Source organism: Coregonus clupeaformis, chromosome 9, assembly GCF_020615455.1.
Source record: "Coregonus clupeaformis isolate EN_2021a chromosome 9, ASM2061545v1, whole genome shotgun sequence".
Classification (NCBI taxonomy): Eukaryota; Metazoa; Chordata; class Actinopteri; order Salmoniformes; family Salmonidae; genus Coregonus; species Coregonus clupeaformis.
In genome coordinates this window covers 26,847,289-26,873,530 of record NC_059200.1, presented here as the reverse complement: position 1 = coordinate 26,873,530, position 26,242 = coordinate 26,847,289, and the positions used below count along the sequence as shown (strand labels likewise).

Sequence of the window (26,242 nt, the reverse complement as noted above, 5' to 3'; positions counted from 1 at the left end):
TGTGGGTGGTTCTGTAGTTGGAGGAGGTGTAGGATAACCACCTCTCTCCCATCGCTCCATGGTGTTCAACACGCGCTCCATTGCGGTGCCGATATTCTGGATCATGGTCGCCTGCTGTTGGACACGTTCCTCCATTGATCCAGACGAAAGGAATGTACCTGCTGACTCCATTTATGGTGCGTGTTTCTGTCAGGCGGTCAGTGTGATGCGGTAGGACGAAGTCAGGCGCAGGACACAGAGCTAATCGAAAACGTACTTTACTCATAGGTAACGTAAATAACATAACCTCCACGCAGGGAGGAACAAACCCGCTCACCAGACGACAACCAAACATGAGCAAACACGCACACAACACAGTGGGAGCCAGAGGGTTAAATAGTAAAACAAATCATAGACATAATGGGAACCAGTAGAACACAGAAACATAGATCGGTGGCAGCTAGTACTCCGGCCTGCCTGAGCAAGCATTATAGCATACATATTCTTACATCTTTGTTGAGTGATATCCATTGAATTGTATCCATTTTCTGTTTTGCACAAATATGAAAAGATAGATGGTATCATCATAAAACAATATCAATTTAGATCATATAAGGGACAAACCTTACCTTAAATTGAGATCTTTACATTGTTCAGTGAAGTGCCTGCACCTGCGGTCCTTTCAAATTCAAATCCAAATGTTTCAGTTGGGCAGTTAGGTTCCTGCAAGAACCCCCACCAACTAATGAGGTTCCTCTATGAACCCCACCTCCTATTGGGTTCTTGGAAGAACCTTTTGGGTGCAATTTCCAGTGCCAAGAACCCTAAGGTTCTTCAAAGAACTTTGAGGATCTTAGAAGAACCCTTGTTGAACCCCTAATTTTTTTTAGAGTGTATAGGCCTATGCTTGCTAAGCATTGATAATACAAGTTTTTATAAAAATGCTATTGTGTTTAAAAATATATATATAGTCTTAATATCATAATGTTTTTTTATGACCCTCCTAAACGAAATAGTAATGCATTTCTTTGGAATTGTGTATATTAGGCTACATGGATATACAGACTGATGGCTGCTGCAAATCAATATTGTCTATTCCACTGTTAAATATGCATACGGTGACCGTCATGGCGCTTTGAGGTAGAAATGTTCAGAAAGTGTTTGTCTTTTATGATATTTATCTCAGAGTAATGCTAGACTGTAAAATACTCATATTTAGGAAAAGTCAAGGACAGGTGGGTTCAAGGCAATATGATGAAACTTCCACCTACGCTATCAGAGTTTAAAACTGAGCTATAAAGTGTGTTGGCAGGAGACACCCTAGAGATGTTGCGTGCAAGTAAAGAGAGCTCTAAAATAAACAGCGTAATATTATCAGATACAGTGGGGAGAACAAGTATTTGATACACTGCCGATTTTTCAGGTTTTCCTACTTACAAAGCATGTAGAGGTCTGTCATTTTTATCATAGGTACACTTCAACTGTGAGAGACGGAATCTAAAACAAAAATCCAGAAAATCACATTGTATGATTTTTAAGTAATTCATTTGCATTTTATTGCATGACATAAGTATTTGATACATCAGAAAAGCAGAACTTAATATTTGGTACAGAAACCTTTGTTTGCAATTACAGAAATCATACGTTTCCTGTAGGTCTTGACCAGGTTTGCACACACTGCAGCAGGGATTTTGGCCCACTCCTCCATACAGACCTTCTCCAGATCCTTCAGGTTTCGGGGCTGTCGCTGGGCAATACGGACTTTCAGCTCCCTCCAAAGATTTTCTATTGGGTTCAGGTCTGGAGACTGGCTAGGCCACTCCAGGACCTTGAGATGCTTCTTATGGAGCCACTCCTTAGTTGCCCTGGCTGTGTGTTTCGGGTCGTTGTCATGCTGGAAGACCCAGCCACGACCCATCTTCAATGCTCTTACTGAGGGAAGGAGGTTGTTGGCCAAGATCTCGCGATACATGGCCCCATCCTCCCCTCAATACGGTGCAGTCGTCCTGTCCCCTTTGCAGAAAAGCATCCCCAAAGAATGATGTTTCCACCTCCATGCTTCACGGTTGGGATGGTGTTCTTGGGGTTGTACTCATCCTTCTTCTTCCTCCAAACACGGAGAGTGGAGTTTAGACCAAAAATATCTATTTTTGTCTCATCAGACCACATGACCTTCTCCATTCCTCCTCTGGATCATCCAGATGGTCATTGGCAAACTTCAGACGGGCCTGGACATGCACTGGCTTGAGCAGGGGGACCTTGCGTGCGCTGCAGGATTTTAATCCATGACGGCGTAGTGTGTTACTAATGGTTTTCTTTGAGACTGTGGTCCCAGCTCTCTTCAGGTCATTGACCAGGTCCTGCCGTGTAGTTCTGGGCTGATCCCTCACCTTCCTCATGATCATTGATGCCCCACGAGGTGAGATCTTGCATGGAGCCCCAGACCGAGGGTGATTGACCGTCATCTTGAACTTCTTCCATTTTCTAATAATTGCGCCAACAGTTGTTGCCTTCTCACCAAGCTGCTTGCCTATTGTCCTGTAGCCCATCCCAGCCTTGTGCAGGTCTACAATTTTATCCCTGATGTCCTTACACAGCTCTCTGGTCTTGGCCATTGTGGAGAGGTTGGAGTCTGTTTGATTGAGTGTGTGGACAGGTGTCTTTTATACAGGTAACGAGTTCAAACAGGTGCAGTTAATACAGGTAATGAGTGGAGAACAGGAGGGCTTCTTAAAGAAAAACTAACAGGTCTGTGAGAGCCGGAATTTTTACTGGTTGGTAGGTGATCAAATACTTATGTCATGCAATAAAATGCAAATTAATTACTTAAAAATCATACAATGTGATTTTCTGGATTTTTGTTTTAGATTCCGTCTCTCGCAGTTGAAGTGTACCTATGATAAAAATTACAGACCTCTACATGCTTTGTAAGTAGGAAAACCTGCAAAATCGGCAGTGTATCAAATACTTGTTCTCCCCACTGTATGTGGAGGCTGTGCTGTTGCTGTGTTTATGCATATGGTTATGTTGTTTACTTTTGTTTGTTTTCTGTTATTGTTACTTTCCTCTCAAACTGCTAGTGAATGTTATTTTTTATTTTTTTTAACAGGTTGAAATGAAATGTACATTGGTCTGTTTAATATATTTTTCTTTCTCCCACAAAGAAACACTTTATTGATAATACATTCACAGATAAAAAATAATTCAGCTAACATTAGCTAACATTTACAGTTACGAAAAACTTAACGTTACATACAAGGCTACCGGTAGGTATCATTCAAAGACAGCTCACAGTGAGTGAATATACTTTTTTTTTTGCATAACTGAAATTCCTTCCTGTCATCTCTGCAGACCATGACTAACGTCCAATAACCCAAACAACGTCTTGAGTGGCACCTTTAGAAAGCCCCACTTTTCCTGAAAGATGCATTGCACTGAGACATGTCATTTGTGCAACCCATATGTGGCAGCATAGAGAACCTGAGCGATGACTGCTCTGAGAGATGATGTCGCAGCTGGACCCCTCTCCCTATTTCTACAATTTCTCTTCTTAAAATCAGATTTTAAACTTTACCCTAATCTTAAGTCTGCTAACCTTATGCCTTAAATGAAGACCAAAAAGCTAATTATAGTTTTCATGATTTTTTGACTTTGTGGCTGTGGTAACTAGTGACTTCCCAAGCATTTATATTTTACATTTACATTTACGTCATTTAGCAGACGCTCTTATCCAGAGTGACTTTAGCAGACACCAACAACTACGGCGAGCACCTGAGTTCAAGGTCATCAGAAAAATGTGTTGTTAATGGTATGTCAACATTATCAAGGTTTTGACTTCAAACAATTTGAGAACTCAACTGAATGGCACATCATGTCTGCTGAGAACCAGAAATGGAATAATTATTTAGGAACACTTTACTTTTTTTCTGTTCGTTGACAATGAATATTTTTCAGTTTGTTGACTATGAGGGATTATTTTGATGCTTTTAGCAAAGCTAGTATGTACACACTAGCATTTCTGGGAATTAGCTTGCAAAAAAACAGAATAGTCCGCTGAAGCTAGGTCCTTATGCAGCAGAGAATTTGAGAAAAAACATCTAATGGAATGTATAATTAAACAGAATTTCCAAACATGGGTCTGTTGTAGACCCATGCAGTTCCTCAGTGAGGTCAGTTTCTCTCTGCTTACCTTATGTCAAAATAAAAGTCCCCCACAAGTTCTTGCTTTTTTAGTGCAGGTATGACATGAAGTGGTGAGGAAGTGGGTCCACAACAGACCCACGTGAAAAGTCTGTTTAATTTATGTTCTACATGTTTTTTTTCTCAATTTCACCCCTGCATAAGGACCGACTCTACGGACAATCGGCAGAGAAAGTTGAAATTGAAGTCCGGCGAACTATTCCGTTGTTCTGCAAGCTAATTCCTAGCAACGTTGATGTGTAAATAATAGCATTGCTAAAAGCAGCTAGGGGATTGTAAACAATAGGTCTGCAAGGCATAAGCATCTTTATAATGTAAGACATTAATGGAGGTACTGGTGAGGTGGGAAGATACCGCTGGTAGGACCTAGAGGATAACTGATGCTCCAGTTATAAGATGCAGAGTAGACACACTTTGAAACCAATCCTGTCATAATAGGCTAAACAGACCCATCTTGTTCACAATCTTTTACAGTCTTTAATGCACACATGGCATATTCACAATCCCAAAGGCAAATGTTCCAAATGTCTCTCTTCAGGCAAATACAATCTGCAATGACTGTGTGCATGATCTTTCAATAAAACATGCTTACACAAGATCTTGTCTAAGAGCATCAAAAATATATGTATTTTACATTGGGTAGACATACAGTGCCTTGCAAAAGTATTCAACCCCCTTGCCGTTTCTCCTATTTTGTTGCATTACAACCTGTAAATTAAATTGATATTTATTTGGATTTCATGTAATGGACATACACCAAATAGTCCAAAGTGAAATGAAATAAATAACTTGTTTCAGAAAATTCTAAAAAATAAATAACAGAAAAGTGGTGCGTGCATATGTATTCACCTCCTTTGCTATGAAGCCCCTAAATAAGATCTGGTGCAACCAATTACCTTCAGTTAGTTAAATAAAGTCCACTTGTGTGCAATCTAAGTGTCACATGATCTGTCACATGATCTCAGTATATCTACACCTGTTCTGAAAGGCCCCAGAGTCTGCAACACCACTAAGCAAGGGGCACCACCAAGCAAGCGGCACCATGAAGACCAAGGAGCTCTCCAAACAGGTCAGGGACAAAGTTGTGGAGAAGTACAGATCAGGGTTGGGTTATAAACAAATATCTGAAACTTTGAACATCCCACGGAGCGCCATTAAATCCATTATTAAAAAATTGAAAGAATATGGCACCGCAACAAACCTGCCAACAGAGGGCCGCCCACCAAAACTCACGGACCAGGCAAGGAGGGCATTAATCAGAGATGCAACAAAGAGACCAAAGATAACCCTGAAGGAGCTGAAAAGCTCCACAGCAGAGATTGGAGTATCTATCCATAGGACCACTTTAAGCCGTACACTCCACAGAGCTGGGCTTTACGGAAGAGTGGCCAGAAAAAAACATTGCTTAAAGAAAAAAATAATCAAACACGTTTGGTGTTCACCAAAAGCCATGTTAGAGACTCCCCAAACATATGGAGGAAGGTACCCTGGTCTGATGAGACTAAAATTGAGCTTTTTGGCCATCAAGGAAAACGCTATGTCTGACGCAAACCCAACACCTCTCATCACCCCGAGAACACCATCCCCACAGTGAAGCATGGTGGTGGCAGCATCATGCTGTGAGGATGTTTTTCATCGGCAGGGACTGGGAAACTGGTCAGAATTGAAGGAATGATGGATGGCGCTAAATAGAGGGAAATTATTGAGGGAAACCTGTTTCAGTCTTCCAGAGATTTGAGACTGGGACAGCGGTTCACCTTTCAGCAAGACAATGACCCTAAGCATACTGCTAAAGCAACACTCGAGTGGTTTAAGGGGAAACATTTAAATGTCTTGGAATGGCCTAGTCAAAGCCCAGACCTCAATCCAATTGAGAATCTGTGGTATGACTTAAAGATTGCTGTACACCAGCAGAACCTGTCCAACTTGAAGGAGCTGGAGCAGTTTTGCCTTGAAGAATGGGCAAAAATCCCAGTGGCTAGATGTGCCAAGCTTATAGAGACATACCCCCAAGAGACTTGCAGCTGTAATTGCTGCAAAAGGTGGCACTACAAAGTATTGACTTTGGGGGGGGTGAATAGTTATGCACGCTCAAGTTCAGTTTTTTTGTATTATTTCTTGTTTGTTTCACCCCCAAAAATATTTTGCATCTTCAAAGTGGTAGGCATGTTGTGTAAATAAAATGATACAACCCCCCCCAAAATCCAATTTAATTCCAGGTTTTAAGGCAACAAAATAGGAAAAATGCCAAGGGGGTGAATACTTTCGCAAGCCACTGTAACAGTGGCAAATGTCTTGTTTCATGTAAAAAATCTATTATGTTTTGCAAAATATAAACAGGGCTGGTTCCTGCCTTTTGGGGCTAATTGAGTGACTGCCAGTGACTGACATAAGAGAGAAATTGCTGATGCACAACCAAATATAAATAATAATTGTGTTCTTCAAACTTTGCTTTCGTCAAAGAATAGGAGGAAATTGGCTCCAATCAAGCGCTGTCCACAGGGTATGGCATGGCGTTGCAAAATGGAGTGATAGCCTTCCTTCTTCAAGATCCCTTTTATCCTGTACAAATCTCCCACCACCAAAGCACCCCCAGACCATCGCATTGCCTCCACCATGCTTGACAGATGGTATCAAGCACTCCTCCAGCATATTTTCATTTGGTCTGCGTCTCACAAATGTTCTTCTTTGTGATCCGAACACCTCAAACTTCGATTCGTCTGTCCATAACACTTTTTTTCCAATCTTCCTCTGTCCAGTGTCTGTGTTCTTCTGCCCATCTTAATCTTTTATTTTCATTGGCCAGTCTGAGATATGGCTTTTTCTTTGCAACTCTGCCTAGAAGGTCAGCATCCCGGAGTCGCCTCTTCACTGTTGACGTGGAGACTGGTGTTTTGCGGGTACTATTTAATTAAGCTGCCAGTTGAGGACCTGTGAGGCGTCTGTTTCTCAAACTAGACACTCTAATGTATTTGTCCTTTTGATCAGTTGTGCACCGGGGCCTCCCACTCCTCTTTCTATTCTGGTTAGAGCCAGTTTGCGCTGTTTTGTGAAGGGACAGCGTTGTACGAGATCTTCAGTTTCTTGGCAATTTCTTGCATGGAATAGCCTTCATTTCTCAGAACAAGAATAGACTGACGAGCTTCAGAAAAAAGTTATTTGTTTCTGGCCATTTTGAGCCTGTAATCGAACCCACAATTGCTGATGCTCCAGATACTCAACTAGTCTCAATAAGGCCAGTTTTATTGCTTCTTTAATCAGCACAACAGTTTTCAGCTGTACTAACATAATTGCAAAAGGGTTTTCTAATGATCAATTAGCCTTTTAAAATGATAAACTTGGATTAGCAAACACAACGTGCCATTGGAACACAGGACTGATGGTTGCTGATAACGGGCCTCTGTACGCCTATGTAGATATTCCATTAAAAATCAGCCGTTTCCAGCTGCAATAGCCATTTACAACTTATCCAGAACGCTGCAGCCCGTCTGGTGTTCAACCTTCCCAAGTTCTCTCATGTCATCCCGCTCCTCCGCACACTCCACTGGCTTCCAGTTGAGGCTCGCATCTACTACAAGACCATGGTGCTTGCCTACGGAGCTGTGAGGGGAACGTCACCTCCTTACCTTCAGGCTCTGATCAGACCCTACACCCAAACGAGGGCACTACGTTCATCCACCTCTGGCCTGCTAGCCCCCCTACCTCTACGGAAGCACAGTTCCTGCTCAGCCCAGTCAAAGCTATTCGCTGCTCTGGCACCCCAATGGTGGAACAAGCTCCCCCACGACGCCAGGACAGTGGAGTCACTGACCACCTTCCGGAGACACTTGAAACCCTACCTCTTTAAGGAATACCTGGAATAGTATAAAAGTAATCCTTCAACCCCCCCCCCACTCCCCCACAAAAAAAAAGTGGTTGTCCCACTGGCTATCATAAGTTGAATGCACCAATTTGTAAGTCGCTCTGGATAAGAGCGTCTGCTAAGTGACGTAAATGTAAATTTACAACATTAACAATGTCTACACTGTATTTGTGATCAATTTGATGTTATTTTAATGGACAAACAAATTGCTTTTCTTTCGAAAACAAGGACATTTCTAAGTGACCCCAAACTTTTGTTATATCTTATGTTGTCTATTACTGTTCTGTACTTTGTCATGTATTTGTATGTTTTATGTGGACCCCAGGAAGAGTAGCTGCTGCATTTGCAGTAGCTAATGGGGATCCTAATAAACTAAACTAGGCTAAACTAAACTCGAAAACCTGCACAGCCTACCTGCACTGTATCTGCCAGCTGTTGGCTAGAGCGCAGGTGCCAAGAACAGAGTAGGCACATTTTCCATATAATGCAACAGTTTTTGTGACAAAACTATCTGTAGAGTTGAAAATGCCATGGAAACAATCAAACTTTTTATTCGGTACATGAAAACTTAGGTGAAAAGGTACATTTTGTGTGCACTACGTCATCACACACTGATTTTTATCTGCAACAAGTCCATTTGGTGGAAACATACCACTGGTGGGAAAATGCACATATTTTATTTATGCGGATTCTAGGATATTCGCATGAAAATCTGTCGCCAATTGGATGGAAACCTAGCTAGTGACTGACATAATAGAACAATTGTTGATGCACAACCAAATTTCGAACTTGCACCTTGTGTATTTTAACTCTCCAAAGTAAGTTGACACCCTGACTGAGCTTGTCGCTTATGCCTGGAGCCCACCCTGAATATAAATCTAGTCATTTTAAATAAAAATCAGTGTCCACCACCAAGAAAATATGTAAGCATAAATTGTAAATTAAAGACTACTCTAATACTGCCAGGGAACATTACCAGACAAAATCTCATCACATTGAATTACTCAAGGCTGCATTACGATGATGTCTGGTAAGCTATACTGCCAACTAGTCCCAGTAGATCTGATCATATTTGGCAATAAAAACATCTCAGCAAGGCCTCATTGCACTGTGTTACTGTCTATATTAAATAAAAAACAACAATTAAGTGTTATTGTGTCATACTGTATGACAGTAATGAAGAACTGACCCAGCTAAGACATACAACATTAAACATTTCAACTATAGACATTAGTAACACTAGACATCTTATATCAGATTTATAAAACAATCATAAGATACATTTGCAGGCACTTTCCTACAACATTCACCCCCCCCAAAAAAACAATCATTATGTAAATATATAACTGCAAAGTCCATCACCCTCACCACCATCATCTCAATCTTGGTCATTGTTTTTATGGAATTAACTTAAAAAGTGTTGGTGCATTCTGCAGAATGTCTGAGTATACCGTATGACATGTACATCTCTGTATTTGACAGACACCAAAAACAGGGTCTTCACCAGTATAGAATTAGTAGAATGAGTAGCAATTAAACACAGAGTTCTAATTCTATGGTCACAACAATCATGGTTACTACATATAATAGCTTTCTACCATAAAGATATCTCTGAATATAATGATCTATAAGGCATTGTGATGTAATAGCACTCAGGTATGTAAAGCAGCTAAAACATTTCACCTGCATTAAACCTGGACAATAACACCCATATGACACATGAACAAACATACATGTCTGTTATACTGCTATTAGGGTAAAACAATGATCTCTACCAGACCCATTTCCCTGGGTAATACCATCTCCTGTTAAAATGTACACGGTGCCCTTTGGAGTTAAAAGCCTCTGTGAGCCTCCTCCTCTCTCATTTCAAGTATTTTCTGTTGATCTACATCACATTATTTGGGGGTTTATAAGTATCGTTTCATTTTTGATTAAGTCAAGTATGTTAACGTACAACATAAGATGTTAATAATTGCCATTAGTGAACTGAAGCACCGTCGGTCTACGACACTTCTCTGGAATGACACAGTGTTCACATATTTCAGTCACATAGGCCCAATCCCTCACCCTACCCCCTATGCCCTTGCTAACTCCCCCTTGCGGATCTTAAGAAGATCAGAGACAGTAGGTATAAACAATATGATAGTAGTATCCCCAATAGAATCCTATAGCGCCTTAGGTGAAGTGCACTCAACTACCAAAGTAAACAAGGGTAGGGGACAGAGAACAACTTTCTGGAATGAAATATAGAGAGTCATGTCAGATCTGTGAGGATGTTGCTAGTCATGGATAACCTAAGGAAAGGATTGGGTTTGGAATCAGGCCATAGTTATGATGTCAGCGGGCCAGCCCCGTCTTCCCGGCTGTTCTCTGCTCCGCTGGTCGTCACAAATGTGGTCTTAGTCCGTCTTCCAGACTTTGTTAAGGACCTTCACCACCTCCTCGTAGATGATGAAGACGATAGCTACGTCCATACACACCCTGCCCAGCCTGGGGACTGTACCCTTATAGAACCTGGGGAGAGAGGGAGGAAATAAGGAAGGAAGGAGGCGAAGGGCAGACACAGGGTCAATACCATTATCTGTCTGATAACAATAGATGAAAATGAGACAGGAGGTCACAAAGTTAGTGTGTACAGAGATACTTACGCTTTAGGTCCCTCATGCTTCATGATCTTGACGGCACAGTCCAGGGTGCTTTTGTACTTGTGAGCCTCCAGACCCTGTTAGAGGAGAGACAGACGGGGTTCACCTAACAATATGATACAATACATGTATAGAGAAAGAGGTATAATTCACTGCATGTGACCAGGTCATTAATCATGGTGGTGTCTACCTGCATCCTGGTTTTGATGACATCAAGAGGAGTGTTTCCAAACACACTGACAGCTCCAGCGAAGGCTCCGAATGCTCCCGTGACCAAAGGGTTAATGGCCTTGTTAGCGTCATCACCTAGGAAACGGACAGGGAGAGACAGAGCAGTGAGACTCTCTGGATACACACACAGGTAAACAACACACACATACACACAGGAGACAAGGATTCAAACTCAGTCGGTCACACACACACACCTTTGTACCAGTTCCTTAGAGAGGTCATGACATAGAAGCGGATGGCCTGGTTGGATCCCTGTTTCAGTACCGTGGCTGTCAGACCCTGGTACGTCCCCCTCAGGCCTGGAAGAGACATAGACAGCACAACACCATAACACATCAACACACAGCCAATAACCAGCTAACAACTGTCCCACAACCTTCCGTCCAATAACCATAAAATAACCATCCAACAGCCATTTCAGTTATGGTGAGACCAGAACAAATAACTGTCCAGCAGATGGCAGTAACTACTCCATCTTCCCTTCCCTAGTCTCTTTCAACCAGGGGAGAACGACTATCCCCTCTCATTGAAGCCAAGGATGTTCAAGACCAACCGCGGTACCACAGATAGAACAATGAGCCAGATATTTCACCGGATGTATAAGTGTGAAGCATCCGCTTGGCGTTTCCACTCACTACCAAATATGGTGATGAGAGGAAGCCCAGTGGCCGGCAGTGGGAGAAGATGGAGCGAGATGGATTTTGGCCGACATTATGCACATTTTGTCATCAATGAAACATTTGATTTCAATACAGTTTTCTGTTCCCAAAACCAGAATCTGTTAGGAACAGAGTGGACTAAGTTTTGTAGATTTTACCCTTTGCCCAAGAAATAAAATGTATGTTGTTTAGAAGGAATGCAAGGGCAAATTTAGTTATTGCACACCCGCACTTCACAGAGTAGGCGTTCCCTAATGGAAATATGCAAATACATGCTAGAAACGTGCCTATATGATCTCGCTAGCTCGTGCTTGGCTCTGCACTCCTCCTTGCTTGTTCTGCCCACTATTCCCATTGGAAACAACAGGCTGTGGTCTATCTCTGGTTAGTTATAAAAATCTTTGCCTGTACTGCAGGCATTTTTAACAGAAAACAAGATCCCCCATTAGGTGAATGGAAAAATGTCAATCTTCGTGGTCAATCTTCGTGTAAAAAAATAAATGTTTAGAAGACAATCATGGTATCAATAATTGCGTTTAATACAGCAGATGTATTTCCTTTAACAGATTATTTTAAAATCCCACACAGAAAAGGTTATAAGGCTAATTAATTTGATAATGTCAGCCTGCAGTAGAACCCCGGTTGGCCTTCAACTTGAGTTACTCAATGAGAGGTGGCAGCACTGAGCTAGCCTGCAACGTCACTCCCTGGAGTAGCTCAAACTGCGCATGTTATGTCTCCGTGAGATGCAATCTTAACCGACTTCATTTGGCTTCAATGTGCTATTGAGTCTTCACATAGGAATGAATGGTGTCACGTGATCGATGGCTTTGTTCATTCATATATACAGTCATTGCTTTCAACAGCTACATTATGAGTTTGTACACTACACTATTTATTCTTCTTGCGGTTCAGGTGGCAGTAAACTCACACAAAGTTTCTGTCTGTCTCCCTTCTGTCCTTACCTTCTGTTCTGATGATCTCCCTGACTCCATGGAAGAATCCCCGGTACTTCGGGTTGGCTGACGACTGGTCATGGATGAACTTCACCTGAAATGACAAGAGGACGACACGGATTAAAATGAAATGCTGATCTTTATTGACATCGCACACCAACACATGCAAATAATGGTTTGAGAGTTCCGAAAACATTTTAAGACACACATACCTTGACCGTCTCCATGGGGCAGACCACCACCACAGCCTCAGCCATTCCTGCCCCCAGACCACAGAGAAGACCCCGGGTACTGTCCAGCTTCCCGTTCTCATCACGCATCTTATTACTGAGGAACTCAAACATACCAAACCTGATAGAGAGAGCAGTTGTCAGGGACATGTAAAACATTTACCGAAAACAGATAAACAGTGTGTGGGGTGGTGGTACCTGACAGCTGCTTTGGGTATGGAGCCATAGAGCAGTGAGCTGAGCCCTCTGTACAGACCCCTCACCCCATGACCGTCTACCGTCTGCTTCACACAGTCAACTACAGGGAGGGAAAGGAAGAGGGAGAGAATCAGGGTGAGAAAGGACAAACATACACAGTCAACTGCAGATATTTCAACTCAGCTTGAGGTGTTTTGTGCACGTTACATGTGGAACATTCAATAGTATTAACAAAAAGTAATGCATGGGTATAGGAAAGTGTTAGTGACAGTCATGGTGCTAGCAGCGAAGCAGGTTGGCATTTATTGGGATGACTCATGTACTGGAGGCAGCTCTGCAGAGTGGTCACTAGCTGGCACAGCCACAAAGTCATAAAATCTGATTTTAAACTTAACCTTAACCACACTGCTAACCTAACTTTAAATTAAGACCAAAACGCTATTTTTTCCCCATTAACTTTTACGATTTAGCCAATTTTGACTTTGAAGCTGGCCCATCTAGCAGAAGCCGATCAGTTCTGCCTCCAGGGTAAAACTCATGACAATAAATGTCAACTTGCAGCAGCTACAGTTAACAGTGCATGAGCTGAACTCTCAGTACTGACTGACAAACATGTTGTTTCAGAGCGACTCCAGGCCAAAGTCCACATGACTCTAAACACACAGATAACACAGCTAGGCACACACACACACACACACACACACACACACACACACAGCTCAGGAAAGTGTAGACCTAGTGTAGACCCATTTAGTACAGATCCCTGGCTCAAGGCTTTTCATTATTCTGCCATGTAAGGCCTACTGTAAGGCCTACTGCAAACAGCTACCTCTGTTTCAATGTGTTATAGCTATTACTGGTAACAATATAGGAAATAATGTCAAATAAACCAAATAATTCCCTTTCCTGTTTGGGAGAAACTGTTGGAACAGATACCCACCAATGCCTTTATATCTGGGAGGGTTGGCCTTCTCATCCAGCTGCAGCTGAGTCTTCACATACTCTGTAGGGAATGTAATACAGATCTCTATTCCTCCAGCAATACCACCTGGAGAGAGAGGGAGAGACAGAGAAAGAGTGTTGTTTGGTCTGATCACTATACCCCATGCTGAATCTGAAACAACAGACAAGTTTTAAGTTAAAGGTACAGTGCCTCCAGAAAGTATTAATATCCCTTGACTTATTCCACATTTTGTTGTGTTACAGCCTGAATTCAAAATCAATGAAATAATTTTTTTCTCACCCATCTACACACAATACCCCATAATGACAAAGTGAAAACATGTTTTTAGACATTTTTGCAAATGTATTGAAAATGAAATGGATAAATATTTAATTTACGTAAGTATTCACACCCCTGAGTCAATACTTTTATAGAAGCACCTTTGACAGCTTTTACAGCTGTGAGTCTTTCTGGGTAAGTCTCTAAGAGCTTTCCACACCTGGATTGTGCAACATTTCCCATTATTATTTTCCAAATTCTTCAAGTCAAATGGCATTCTGTACAGGCTTCATCTCTTTTCACTCTGTCAATTAGGTTAATATTGTGGAGTAACTACAATGTTGTTGATCCATCCTCACTTTTCTCATATCACAGCCATTAAACTCTTAACTGTTTTAAAGTCACCATTGGCCTCATGGTGAAATCCCTGAGCGGTTTTCCTTCCTCTCCGCAACTGAGTTAGGAAGGACGCCTGTATTTCTGTAGTGAGTGGGTGTACTGATACACCACCCAAAGTGTAATTAATAACTTCACCATGCTCAAAGGGATATTCAATGTCTGTTTAATTTTTTTACCCATCTACCAATAGGTGCCCTTCTTTGCAAGGCATTGCAAAACCTCCATGGTCTTTGTGATTGAATCTGTGTTTGAAATTCACTGCTCGACTGAGGGACCTTACAGATAGATAATTGTATGTGTGGGGTACAGAGATGAGGTAGTCATTCAAAAATCATGTAAACACTATTATTGCACAGAGTGAGTCCATGCAACTTATTATGTGACTTTTTAAGAATTGTTTTACCCCTGAACTTTAGGCTTGCCATAACAAAGGGGTTGAATACTTATTGACTCAAGACATTTCAGCTTTTCATTTTGGATTATTTAGTAAACATTTGAAAAACATACTTCAACTTTGACATTATTGGGTGTTGTGTGTAGGCCAGTGACAAAAAAACTAAATGTAATCTATTTTAAATTCAGTCTGTAACAACAAAATGTAGAAAAAGTAAACGGGTGTGAATACTTTCTGAAGGCACTGTATGGGTCTTCTCTGCTAGCTGAGTGGATGCCATCCTTTTATGTATAGCATGTGTTATTACTACATTCACAAATAAAATATGTACAAATATTATAAAGAATCAAAGTTATATCAAAGTGTTTCAATAACTGAACAATTAAAAAAGATCAACAGTGTATGAGGACAGTGTATGAGGACTTTTTATTAGTAACCTCCTGGTTCCACCTTAACAGCAGTAGCTCCACACATCTGCAGTTGAATGGCAAACAGAAAGAAGGTCTGATTGGTTGAGCTGGGATTCTGCCCATAGGATACTCCCCTCTGTGCTGTTCCTGATCAGTGGGGGCGTGACTGGTCCTCACTAGTTACCACAGCCACAAAGTCATAACCCCCGCCTATTTCTACAATTTCTCTTCTTAAAATGTGATTTTAAAACCTAAAAATAACCTTAACCAGACTGCTAACCTTATGTCTAACCCTAACCTTAAATTAAAGCCAAAAAGCTCATTTTTGTTTTCATAAATGTTTACAATATAGCCAATATTGAATTTGTGTCTGTGGTAACTAGTGGAAACCGGTGTGACTCTGCTGGAACAGAGAAAGTAGTACACACATAGGTTCTTCTGCCCAGGCGTTAGTGACGCATGCCAGATCTTACAATGCCTGGATAGGTATTTTACATATCAGCTAACCACATCATACTGTATGTTATAGCAATCTGGAGCCCACGGCACAGTCGATGACGTGGCACACAACCAGCAACAGCGCTTCTTCTACCTCAGGAGGCTGAAGAAATACGGCTTTGCCCTAAGACCCTCACAAACTTCTACAGATGCACCATTGAGAGCATCCTGTCGGGCTGTATCACCGCCTGGTATGGCAACTGCACCGTCCGCAACTGCAGGGCTCTCCAGAGGGTGTTCCGGTCAGCCCAACGCATCAACAGGGGGCACAATGCCTGCCCTCCAGGACATCTACAGCACAAGGTGTCATAGGAAGGCCAAGAAGATCATCAAGGATCTCAGCCACCCGAACCACGGCCTGTTCACCCCGCTACCATCTGGAAGGCGGAGACAGTACAGGTGCATCAAAGCAGGGACTGAGAGACAGCTTCTATCTCCAGGCCATCAGACTGTTAAATAGTCACCACTAGCCAGCTTCCGCCCAGTACAGTGCCCTGAACTTTAGTCACTGTTACTAGCCGGCTACCACCTGGTACTCTACCCTGTACACTACCAGTCAAAAGTTTGGACACACCTACTCATTCAAGGGTTTTTCTTTATTTTTACATTGTAGAATAATAGTGAAGACATCAAAACTATGAAAAAACACATATGGAATCATGTAGTAACCAAAAAGGTGTTAAACAAATCAAAATATATTTTATATTTGAGATTCTTCAAATAGCCACCCTTTGCCTTGATGACAGCTTTCCACACTCTTGGCATTCTCTCAACCAGCTTCATGAGGTAGTCACCTGGAATGCATTTCAATTAACAGGTGTGCCTTCTTAAAAGTTAATTTGTGGAATTTATTTCCTTCTTAATGCATTTGAGCCAATCAGTTGTGTTGTGACAAGGTAGGGGGGGGGGTATACAGAAGATAGCCCTATTTGGTAAAAGACCAAGTCCATATTATGGCAAGAACAGCTCAAATAAGCAAAGAGAAACGACAGTCCATCATTACTTTAAGACATGATGGTCAGTCAATATGGAACATTTCAAGTGCAGTCGCAAAAACCATCAAGCGTTATGATGAAACTGGCTCTCATGAGGACTGCCACAGGAATGGAAGACCCAGAGTTACCTCTGCTGCAGAGGATGAGTTCATTAGTTACTAGCCTCAGAAATTGCAGCCCAAATAAATGCTTCACAGAGTTCAAGTAACAGACACATCTCAACATCAACTGTTCAGAGGAGACTGTGTGAATCAGGCCTTCATGGTCGAATTGCTACAAAGAAACCACTACTAAAGGACACCAATAAGAAGAAGATACCTTCTTGGGCCAAGAAACACGAGCAATGGACATTAGACCGGTGGAAAATGCTCCTTTGGTCTGGTATCCAAATTTGAGATTTTTGGTTCCAACTGCCGTGTCTTTGTGAGACACGGTGTGGGTGAACGGATGATCTCCGCATGTGTAGTTCCCACCCTAAAGCATGGAGGAGGTGGTGTTATGGTGTGGGGGTGCTTTGCTGGTGACACTGTCTGTGATTTATTTAGAATTCAAGGCACACTTAACCAGCATGGCTACCACAGCATTCTGCAGCGATACGCCATCACATCTGGTTTGGGCTTAGTGGGACTATCATTTGTTTTTCAACAGGACAATGACCCAACACACCTCTATATGTGTTATTTCATAGTTTTGATATCTTCACTGTTATTCTACAATGTAGAAAATAGTAAAAATAAAGAAAAACCCTGGAATGAGTAGGTGTGTCCAAACTTTTGACTGGTACTGTATATAGTCATTGAACACCGTTTACATACTGTTTTACCCACTTCATATGTATATACTGTATTCTAGTCAAGGTCTATCATATATAACTACTGCTGTACACACCTGTTCTATTCATTTACTGCCAATAATGTCTATACAAACCATTATATACATATATATTTATATTCCGGACTGACCTTGCTCATTCTAATATTTATATATTTCTTAATTCCTTTATTTTGTATTTTTGGGGATTTGCTTGTATTGTTTTGTATCGTCAGATATTACTGCACTGTTGGGGCTAGGAACATTAGCATTTAGCTACAGGCGCGATAAAAATCTGCTAAATATGTGTACGCGACCAATACAATTTGATTTGATGCATGCAACGTCTGAGCAGGGGACCGCGACCACACTCTCACAGAGATAGAGCTACACAAACTGACACAGAGTCATCACAGACGTATAGAGTTTGTTGCTGGTAGCAAACTAAAAGTTATGTGATAATTTAGCATTCTCAACCACTGATCTCTAACCAGCTGTAACTAGGCTAAACACTCACCATGGAAAAATCTGTTAGATTTGGAGTGGGGAAAGCTGACCCTAGACCTGTGTGTGTGTGTGTGTGGGAAACGTCCTGGTTGAACCTAAACCTCAACCACATGCTGCTGCTTCTGAAAGAGACATTTGTTGAGGCTCTGGGCTCCAGCATGCATTTCACCTCAACACACAGACATGCAGGGCAGTCAGTCCCACACAGGAATGGACATGCAACACTTCAATCTCCACAAACACACACAGGCTCATTATCTTGTTATTACACAGTAGGCTAGAAATTCTACCCAGTGCCCAGCACCTTCCGTCATAAAGTTAGATATTTATAATTAGACGTGTCTAACCGTTTCCTCAAAACAGGATATGAGAAAGACAACCAGTTTGTCAGGTCTGACTACTGAGATTGTAATCATCTCTTGGCTGATAGTTAGACGGCTTTGCTGACCGGTCTCTGGTGGGAGGGAAACATCCAAGCAAGCAAAACACGCTCAAATAATTGATTGTGCAACAATGAACCTTCAATATGAGTTGATTTTAGAACTGACCTACAATGCTCTATGTTGAGAAAGAAGGGCCCGGAGTTAAAGATAAGGAGCAAGCCAAAATACTGCATAGCCAGAAATAACGTAATCTGGGTAGATGAGGGTGTTAAGTGCCATAGTTATGATCAACAACATTCCCAATTAATTGATTTATATTAATGGCACTTTTTACTGGGTCTCAGAGTGCTTTGCATTCTTTGGGGGTAATCAAGTGCAAAAAGTGCACTAAAAATAAAAAAATAGAAAATCGCAGGACAGCCCTACCTTCAGCATGCGCCCCTGGCCCTGGTCTGAGCTGGTCTGGTGAAAGGATGTTGTAATCCAACTGCACGTGTGCTGTGTGTGCTCTCTGAACTGCAGAAGTGTGTGGAGTTTATGCTGTGTCATCATGGCTCATGGATTTAGGAACACAGCACTGTACTGCACTGCAGACCCCAGCCCCCTGTCAAGCACTCACATTATTGGGTGAATATCACTGGTAGTGTAAAGATGGCTTCCTTTCATTTACTTTCCTTCATTCGGTTTGACTGTGAAAGCACTTCCTGGAAGACTTCCATCATATTGCTCTCATCTATCCTGTGTTAAAATGAGTGGGCCCCTATAGCTCACGTTTCACTCCAGGTGAAAGCATAGTAGTTGACTGACTCTGATAGACAGACCTAAAAAAAAAAACAGGCCTGAAAAATGTGCCAGAGAACTGAGACAGACAAATTATTTCTATCACCTAAAGTAGAGAGTGATATTTCCAGTCTATCAAGGCATTGGAAAGGGTCAGTGTTCACTTGTTCTGAAATCATTTCTGTAGTCAGAAACAGATAAGATATGCATTCTGGAAACATTATTTTGTTGAAATATAATTTGATCTCTGAAAAATTAAGCTAATTGATTGCACCCAAATTGGCCATTTTAATTTATAGGATTCATATACACTACTGTTAAAAAGTTTGGGGTCACTTAGAAATGTCCTTGTTTTCGAAAGAAAATCAATTTTTTGGTCCATTAAAATAACATCAAATTGATCAGAAATACAGTGTAGACATTGTTAATGTTGTAAATGGCTATTGTAGCTGGAAACGGCAGATTTTTTATGGAATATCTACATAGGCGTACAGAGGCCCGTTATCAGCAACCATCAGTCCTGTGTTCCAATGGCACGTTGTGTTTGCTAATCCAAGTTTATAATTTTAAAAGGCTAATTGATCATTAGAAAACCCTTTTGCAATTATGTTAGCACAGCTGAAAACTGTTGTGCTGATTAAAGAAGCAATAAAACTGGCCTTCTTGAGACTAGTTGAGTATCTGGAGCATCAGCAATTGTGGGTTCGATTACAGACTCAAAATGACCAGAAACAAATAACTTTCTTCTGAAACTCGTCAGTCTATTCTTGTTCTGAGAAATGAAGGCTATTCCATGCGAGAAATTGCCAAGAAACTGAAGATCTCGTACAACGCTGTGTACTACTCCCTTCACAGAACAGCGTAAACTGGCTCTAACCAGAATAGAAAGAGGAGTGGGAGGCCCCAGGGCACAACTGAGCAAGAGGACAAATACATTAGAGTGTCTAGTTTGAGAAACAGATACCTCACAGGTCCTCAACTGGCAGCTTCATTAAATAGTACCCGCAAAACACCAGTCTCAACGTCAACAGTGAAGAGGCGACTTCGGGATGCTGACCTTCTAGGCAGAGTTGCAAAGAAAAAGCCATATCTCAGTCTGGCCAATAAAAAGAAAAGATGAAGATGGGCAAAATAACACAGACACTGGACAGAGGAAGATTGGAAAAAAAGTGTTATGGACAGACAAATCGAAGTTTGAGGTGTTCGGATCACAAAGAAGAACATTTGTGAGACGCAGACCAAATGAAAAGATGCTGGAGGAGTGCTTGATGCCATCTGTCAAGCATGGTGGAGGCAATGTGATGGTCTGGGGGTGCTTTGGTGGTGGTAAAGTCGGAGATTTGTACAGGGTAAAAGGGATCTTGAAGAAGGAAGGCTATCACTCCATTTTGCAACGCCATGCCATACCCTGTGGACGGTGCTTGATTGGAGCCAATTTCCTCCTACAACAGGACAATGACCCAAAGCACAGCTCCAAACTATGCAAGAACTATTTAGGGAAGAAGCAGTCAGCTGGTATTCTGTCTATAATGGAGTGGCCAGTACAGTCACCGGATCTCAACCCTATTGAGCTGTTGTGTGAGCAGCTTGACCGTATGGTACGTAAGAAGTGCCCATCAAGCCAATCCAACTTGTGGGAGGTGCTTCAGGAAGCATGGGGTGAAATCTCTTCAGATTACCTCAACAAAATGACAACTAGAATGCCAAAGGTCTGCAATGCTGCAAATGGAGGATTCTTTGACAAAAGCTAAGTTTGAAGGACACAATAATTTCAATTATAAATAATTATTTCTAACCTTGTCAATGACTACATTTCCTATACATTTTGCTATATTTCCATTTCAAACTTATTTCATGTATGTTTTCATGGAAAACAAGGACATTTCTAAGTGATCCCAAACTTTTGAACGGTAGTTTAATAGTGAATGATTATAGTACCTAACATCCGATTTGGGCGAAATGTTTTGCTAACAATGAGTAAGACATGAGGAGTCCTAAGAAGTGGTCAAAAGCCAAACACAGACCCCCACACCCCCACACCAATCCCACCCCAACAATGAGTATATAGTATCAGTTCTCCATCTTTGACAAGTAATATGGAGCTGCGGTTTGGAGTATTGTTTCTGCATCCAAGATACAGAAGCAATATAGGCAGTTAGGCACGAATGTATGCCCTCAGTTATCACCCAGGAATGCCTTCAGTTATGCTATAGCATGTATTGTCCTAAAAGAGACAAAACAAGTAGTGCACCTGCATTCAAGGGTTCCTTGATTTTTCTATCTGATGCATGTGCAGCAAGGTTTCCATCCAAGGACCTTCCTCCTCAGGCTGCATAAGCATACGTAAGTATTTTGCTGCCCCTGCGATAACGCCTGCAAAAAATTGTGTACGCAACCAATAAACTTTGACTTGATTTGTATGTAAACCTTGATAAGCCTTACTATGCCTACAAATCTCTACACAGCTGTGCAACACAAGGCCATAGCCAGGTTTACTGTATACTCTGAGCAAGGGGATAGAACAGCCAACCATTATCTGTGTTGGCACCAAGTGTTCTATAAAATACTAACAAATCCTTTCCTAGATTGGAACTTTGCAAATGTTTTGTGTCTCAAACCCTGTTTGCCAGATTCTACAACTCTGTTACTTTAGTGTTCGGCACACTCCACTCAGCCCCCATTGCTGTGAGAGGAAAGCCTGCCTAACTTCCATTCATAAGCCATGTTAACCAAGCTCTGCTGGACTGAGGAGAGGGGGCTTCAGTAGGATCATGGGGTCAGTAATTATCAGAGAAATTGACCACAACATGCATCTAATTAACTCTACACACCCTGGAACTTTCGGCCAGAGCAGAGCATGTGTCCTTGATTTGAACAGACAGACCACTCACACACTTTGAAGTAAAGGCTCAAAGGGCATATTGATAGTAGCAGTTCAACAGATGCAGCCAGAACCATAGTCGAAGTGAGGAGGAGTGCACTGAACACTTCGGGGTTACTACAGTTTAAAGACAATCCAGGCTTAGACATGGGAGACTCTTATTTTAGGTTTTATTTCCAAACAATTAAAAACTGTATTGTATTCCTTAAGTCTCATATGCATTCAATAATTATCATATTGCAGCACCCTGTCAAGAACAGCACATGAAATGGGTTTCTATATTGTGATCAGCCTTACTCTCGAAGATACCTTCATGAATAGACGCTAAAGGTGGTTAGCGTCTATGAATGGGCTACTTACTCCCTAGCAACTGATTGACATGTAGTTCATGATTAAATGAAGAAAAAAGGTCTGAATAGATTAATAGACTCTCAAATAACTCACTACACTAACAAAGCTCACTTCACCACTCCCATAGCAAGCACTATAGGCAGGCACTTGTGTTTAAATATATTGCTACAATGTAACAGACTGCCACTCGACAAAAGTAAAAGGAAAACCCTGTAGAATACCCTGCATTGTCACAGTGACAATGACTTGCAATGTAACAATGTAGCAAGGCGGTAGAATAAACTCTGTATGAAATTATGATACAATGTATCAGTAGCCTACACAAGGAAAGATGAATGACTTCATCCTTACCTGCTAGAATGGCTTTGCCCGGGTGGGTGAGTTTGGCTTTCCCTGCTGGTGCGGCGGCGGCCAAACAGCGGGGTCTGTGGAAGGGACTCACAAATGTGGGATTCCCGGACATATTGGAAACAATCGCCCCCCCAAAAACAACCTAGAACTTGTTCTATTCTACGACAACACTAGTTCTCTCTCCCGATCGTCAGCCTCCGTGCACTCTACTGCTCTGTGCACAAATTGCTATGCGATCACTTACAAAGGCCGTGTTGATCATTGGACTTGGCACAGTACAAAAGGTAATGTTGCCTCTGCACTTTTGACAGGCGAAGTTTCCTCACTCCTCCATTGCCAGTAGGCTAGTGTATCGGCCCATAGTGGCCAGTGTTTTCAGGGCGGGGCGCTGGGTTTTCACCCTCATAAAAGCGCCATATTTTTCACAAACGCAAATCCGATTTAAGGTGGAACGGGACTTCCAATCACCGACTTTTATTAGCCCCCTAGTTCAGAATAACACATATTCAGAAAGAACAAAGCACTGCAGACCCCTCTAAAGTCACATACAGAATAACACATATTCAGAAAGAACAAAGCACTGCAAAACACTGCAGACTCCTCTAAAGTAACATATCCGCCAGTAGACTAGTGTTATTCATACGGGCCCCAGGTGGCCCTTCTTGTTCTCCCAACCAGACAGTAAAAATAGCTCCCAACGCTGCCTCTCCAAACATCCTACTGTAAACTTTCTTAGGGTGGCCACTGGCCTAAAGTGCAGGTGTAAACACAATTGCTGTTGTCATTTTTCACCACCGTGCCCCTCACACAAATTATAGTTTTAACACTAACACAGCCATTGGGCCCTATGTAAGCATTACGTTCCCCATTTCCTATCCCAGTGAGCACAATTCTCTTTCCAACGTTTTTCAGCCCAACGTATTTTGCTCATAGTACAGTGATGATGACTTATCTTTCTCATCTTATCATTTGCCACTAAAAAATGCTATTCGTCCGAATATAATGATGTTACAAATTGTACGCTAGGCAGCAAACTGACTGTAAATTGCTAAAAGAGCCACAGAGTTCCAAGGCCTGCCATTTGAGATGCAATTTACAGTCAGTTAATTGAATTTACAGTCAGTTAATTGAATTTATGTATTAGAAAATGCTGAAATTAATTAAACAAATGTGTATTATGTACCGGTAGGTAAATTGCATATTGCTGCAGTCATTCATACGGTCGCCCCTGTGAATTGCGCATGCTCCTTGTGTCTCCTTCACTGTGCCCTACCTTTGCCAGGCCGGCAGATGCTAATTGTGAGAGCGCTAACGTACGCTAGTTTTGACAGGGTGAAGAAGGAACAGTGCTCAGACGCTTTGCAGATATCCATCTCGCCTCACAACATAAAATCGGTAGCTATGAACAATCTACTGTTGATGTAGCTAATATCAAACATGAATGTTTATTTTTTATAATGCTATTCATCGCATGGATGAATAATTGACAATAAATGTCACTAGTTAGCGCGGTTGTCCAAGGTTAGCCACTGCACCAACTGGGCAACTAGCTAATGTTAGGTAGCTCGCTACAAGGGCCTATTCCAATGTCCATCTGTTGAAGCTAATGTGGTTCACTTGCTAGCTAGCAAATATTACATAATGTTGTTTGGCAAGGTGCTGTCTAATCCAAAGTAGAGTTTTGTTGCAATTAACGATATTAAACAATTTATTTAACGTTTTAAAGGACTAACAGTTTTTTTTTCTCCAAATAAATAGGGGGCGTGTACCATGGTTTTCCCACTGTTAGCTACTGATAACTAGCTAACGTTAGCTTCGTAATTTGGATGTGGCTAACTAGCTGCAATATTTATCAAATTAAGTTCTTAACTGTTATATATAGTACAATTTGTCGTTTTTGGCTTATATTAACTCTTACTGATGCCAGTCATCCCAACGCATCATGCAGATGTAACGTTATGTACGCTATCCAACATTTCAGCTGGCTAACGTTAGCCAGTTTGGCTAACCTGGCTAACCACCACCACTCTGACTCTCCTAAACTGTCCCATCTGCCGTCCTTTGCCAGAAATAGACGGTGCACAAAACATGTTCGCCCGCCACTCGTCTTGCAAACAATAGAACAATGAAAATGTAGTTGTTGAAATTTATTATCTAGCTAGCCAGCTAGGTACTTTTATTTGTGCTGGTGGTGTTATCTTATAGTTATGACCCTCACCTTGGTAACTGATAGCTATGACCCTCACCTTCAAGACAGACTCATCCAGAAAAATGTGTTTTCATCTAGCTAAGATAAGTAGCGTAGCTAACGTTAGCTGTCGTTGCGTGCTGAAATTGGGAGATAATCACCCAAATCAGCCAAGTGGATTAACCAGTGTCCTACTGTTAGCTAGTTGGAAGGATGATGACATAACATTACACTTGTATTAATTATTAGATGCATCTAGCTAGCTATCTATTATTACTAACCTGACATATTTAGGCTTTGTGACATTTCAAGGTAACTCAAAATAGAAAATTCTATGTAAAAATCAACTAGCAACTTGTTTTCTTAGTTTGGTATTGTGATAACTGCAAATATTGTGTTACAATATGTGCCTGTGCCCACTCCTGTCAACTCACAAGGGGCTAGGTTTGCAAATACTGCAGCCTGTTCTGCAAGCTCCTGTTGTCCGCAGTCAAGAAAATACATGTCACCTCTGACTTCAGTTTATCCTTGAGATGATAGGTTTGGAAACTTGCCTAGAATGGCATGTAAAGCATCTCCTTACGGTTATGTAGGTCAATCAAAGCTATAGGCTAATCCAGTACTGTGTGTGATGCTGGTGTAGGCCTAGGTGGCTTCCTGCCAAGAAGAAACAATCTGTTCTCTAGCTGAGCTCACTCACTGGGAAACCAGTCACATGACCTAGGTACCCAGCCTCCCAGCACTCTGGTTGCCAAGGATATGTGACAGAGCATCTATTCTACACTGATGATTCACTAGGGAAAAATGGCTGCTGCAGGAAAGTAACACTGCAGAACAGTCACTGGCTCACTGCAGTCATTCTGGACTGCTTTGTGAAATTAACAGTTCTGAGATTTCTAGTGAGAACTTCCAAATCAGTCCTGAGGAAATCATGTCAGCTGTATGCAACATTCTAGAACATCACACACTGAGTCAAGCATTGCAGTGGGACATACAGTTGCGGCCAAATATATTGGCTCCCTTGCACTTTTAAATAATTCCCTATTTCTTCTAAAACTTTGATCACCACACAATGCTATTGGATTTAGCTTTTGGGTTGCTTTGCTGCCT

General features: G+C 41.7%; 2 protein-coding genes across 3 annotated transcripts in view; one reads left to right on the top strand and one right to left on the bottom strand.

Annotated features, from left to right (window-relative positions):
- Positions 1 to 8,702: 8,702 nt before the first annotated feature.
- On the bottom strand, positions 8,703 to 23,294 carry LOC121573877 (tricarboxylate transport protein B, mitochondrial). The gene is made up of 9 exons (XM_041886245.2): positions 22,945 to 23,294; positions 13,904 to 14,011; positions 12,964 to 13,063; positions 12,748 to 12,886; positions 12,545 to 12,629; positions 11,115 to 11,219; positions 10,880 to 10,995; positions 10,693 to 10,766; positions 8,703 to 10,558 (listed from the first exon to the last, which is right to left on the bottom strand). Exons 1-9 carry the CDS (start codon positions 23,054 to 23,056, stop codon positions 10,444 to 10,446), a joined length of 954 nt encoding a protein of 317 aa, XP_041742179.1. The 5' UTR covers positions 23,057 to 23,294; the 3' UTR covers positions 8,703 to 10,443.
- Positions 23,295 to 24,195: 901 nt separating this feature from the next.
- The window catches only part of LOC121573880 (voltage-dependent anion-selective channel protein 2), a 14,252-nt gene continuing 12,205 nt past the window's right edge, over positions 24,196 to 26,242 (top strand). Inside the window, exon 1 of one of the 2 annotated variants that reach the window (XM_041886247.2) lies at positions 24,196 to 24,339. The gene's annotated coding sequence lies outside the window, so the exon portion shown is untranslated. The remainder of the gene's footprint in view (positions 24,340 to 26,242) is intronic. The other variant, XM_041886246.2, reaches the window with a different exon arrangement.

Excerpts from the sequence above, each read along its gene's own strand:
- LOC121573877 (XM_041886245.2), bottom strand. The coding sequence starts at position 23,056 with ATGTCCGGGAATCCCACATTTGTGAGTCCCTTCCACAGACCCCGCTGT. Across the intron at positions 10,767-10,879 it reads TCATCAAAACCAGGATGCAG|GGTCTGGAGGCTCACAAGTA; the intron begins GTAGACACCACC and ends CTCCTCTAACAG. Across the intron at positions 10,559-10,692 it reads AAGCATGAGGGACCTAAAGC|GTTCTATAAGGGTACAGTCC; the intron begins GTAAGTATCTCT and ends CTCTCTCCCCAG.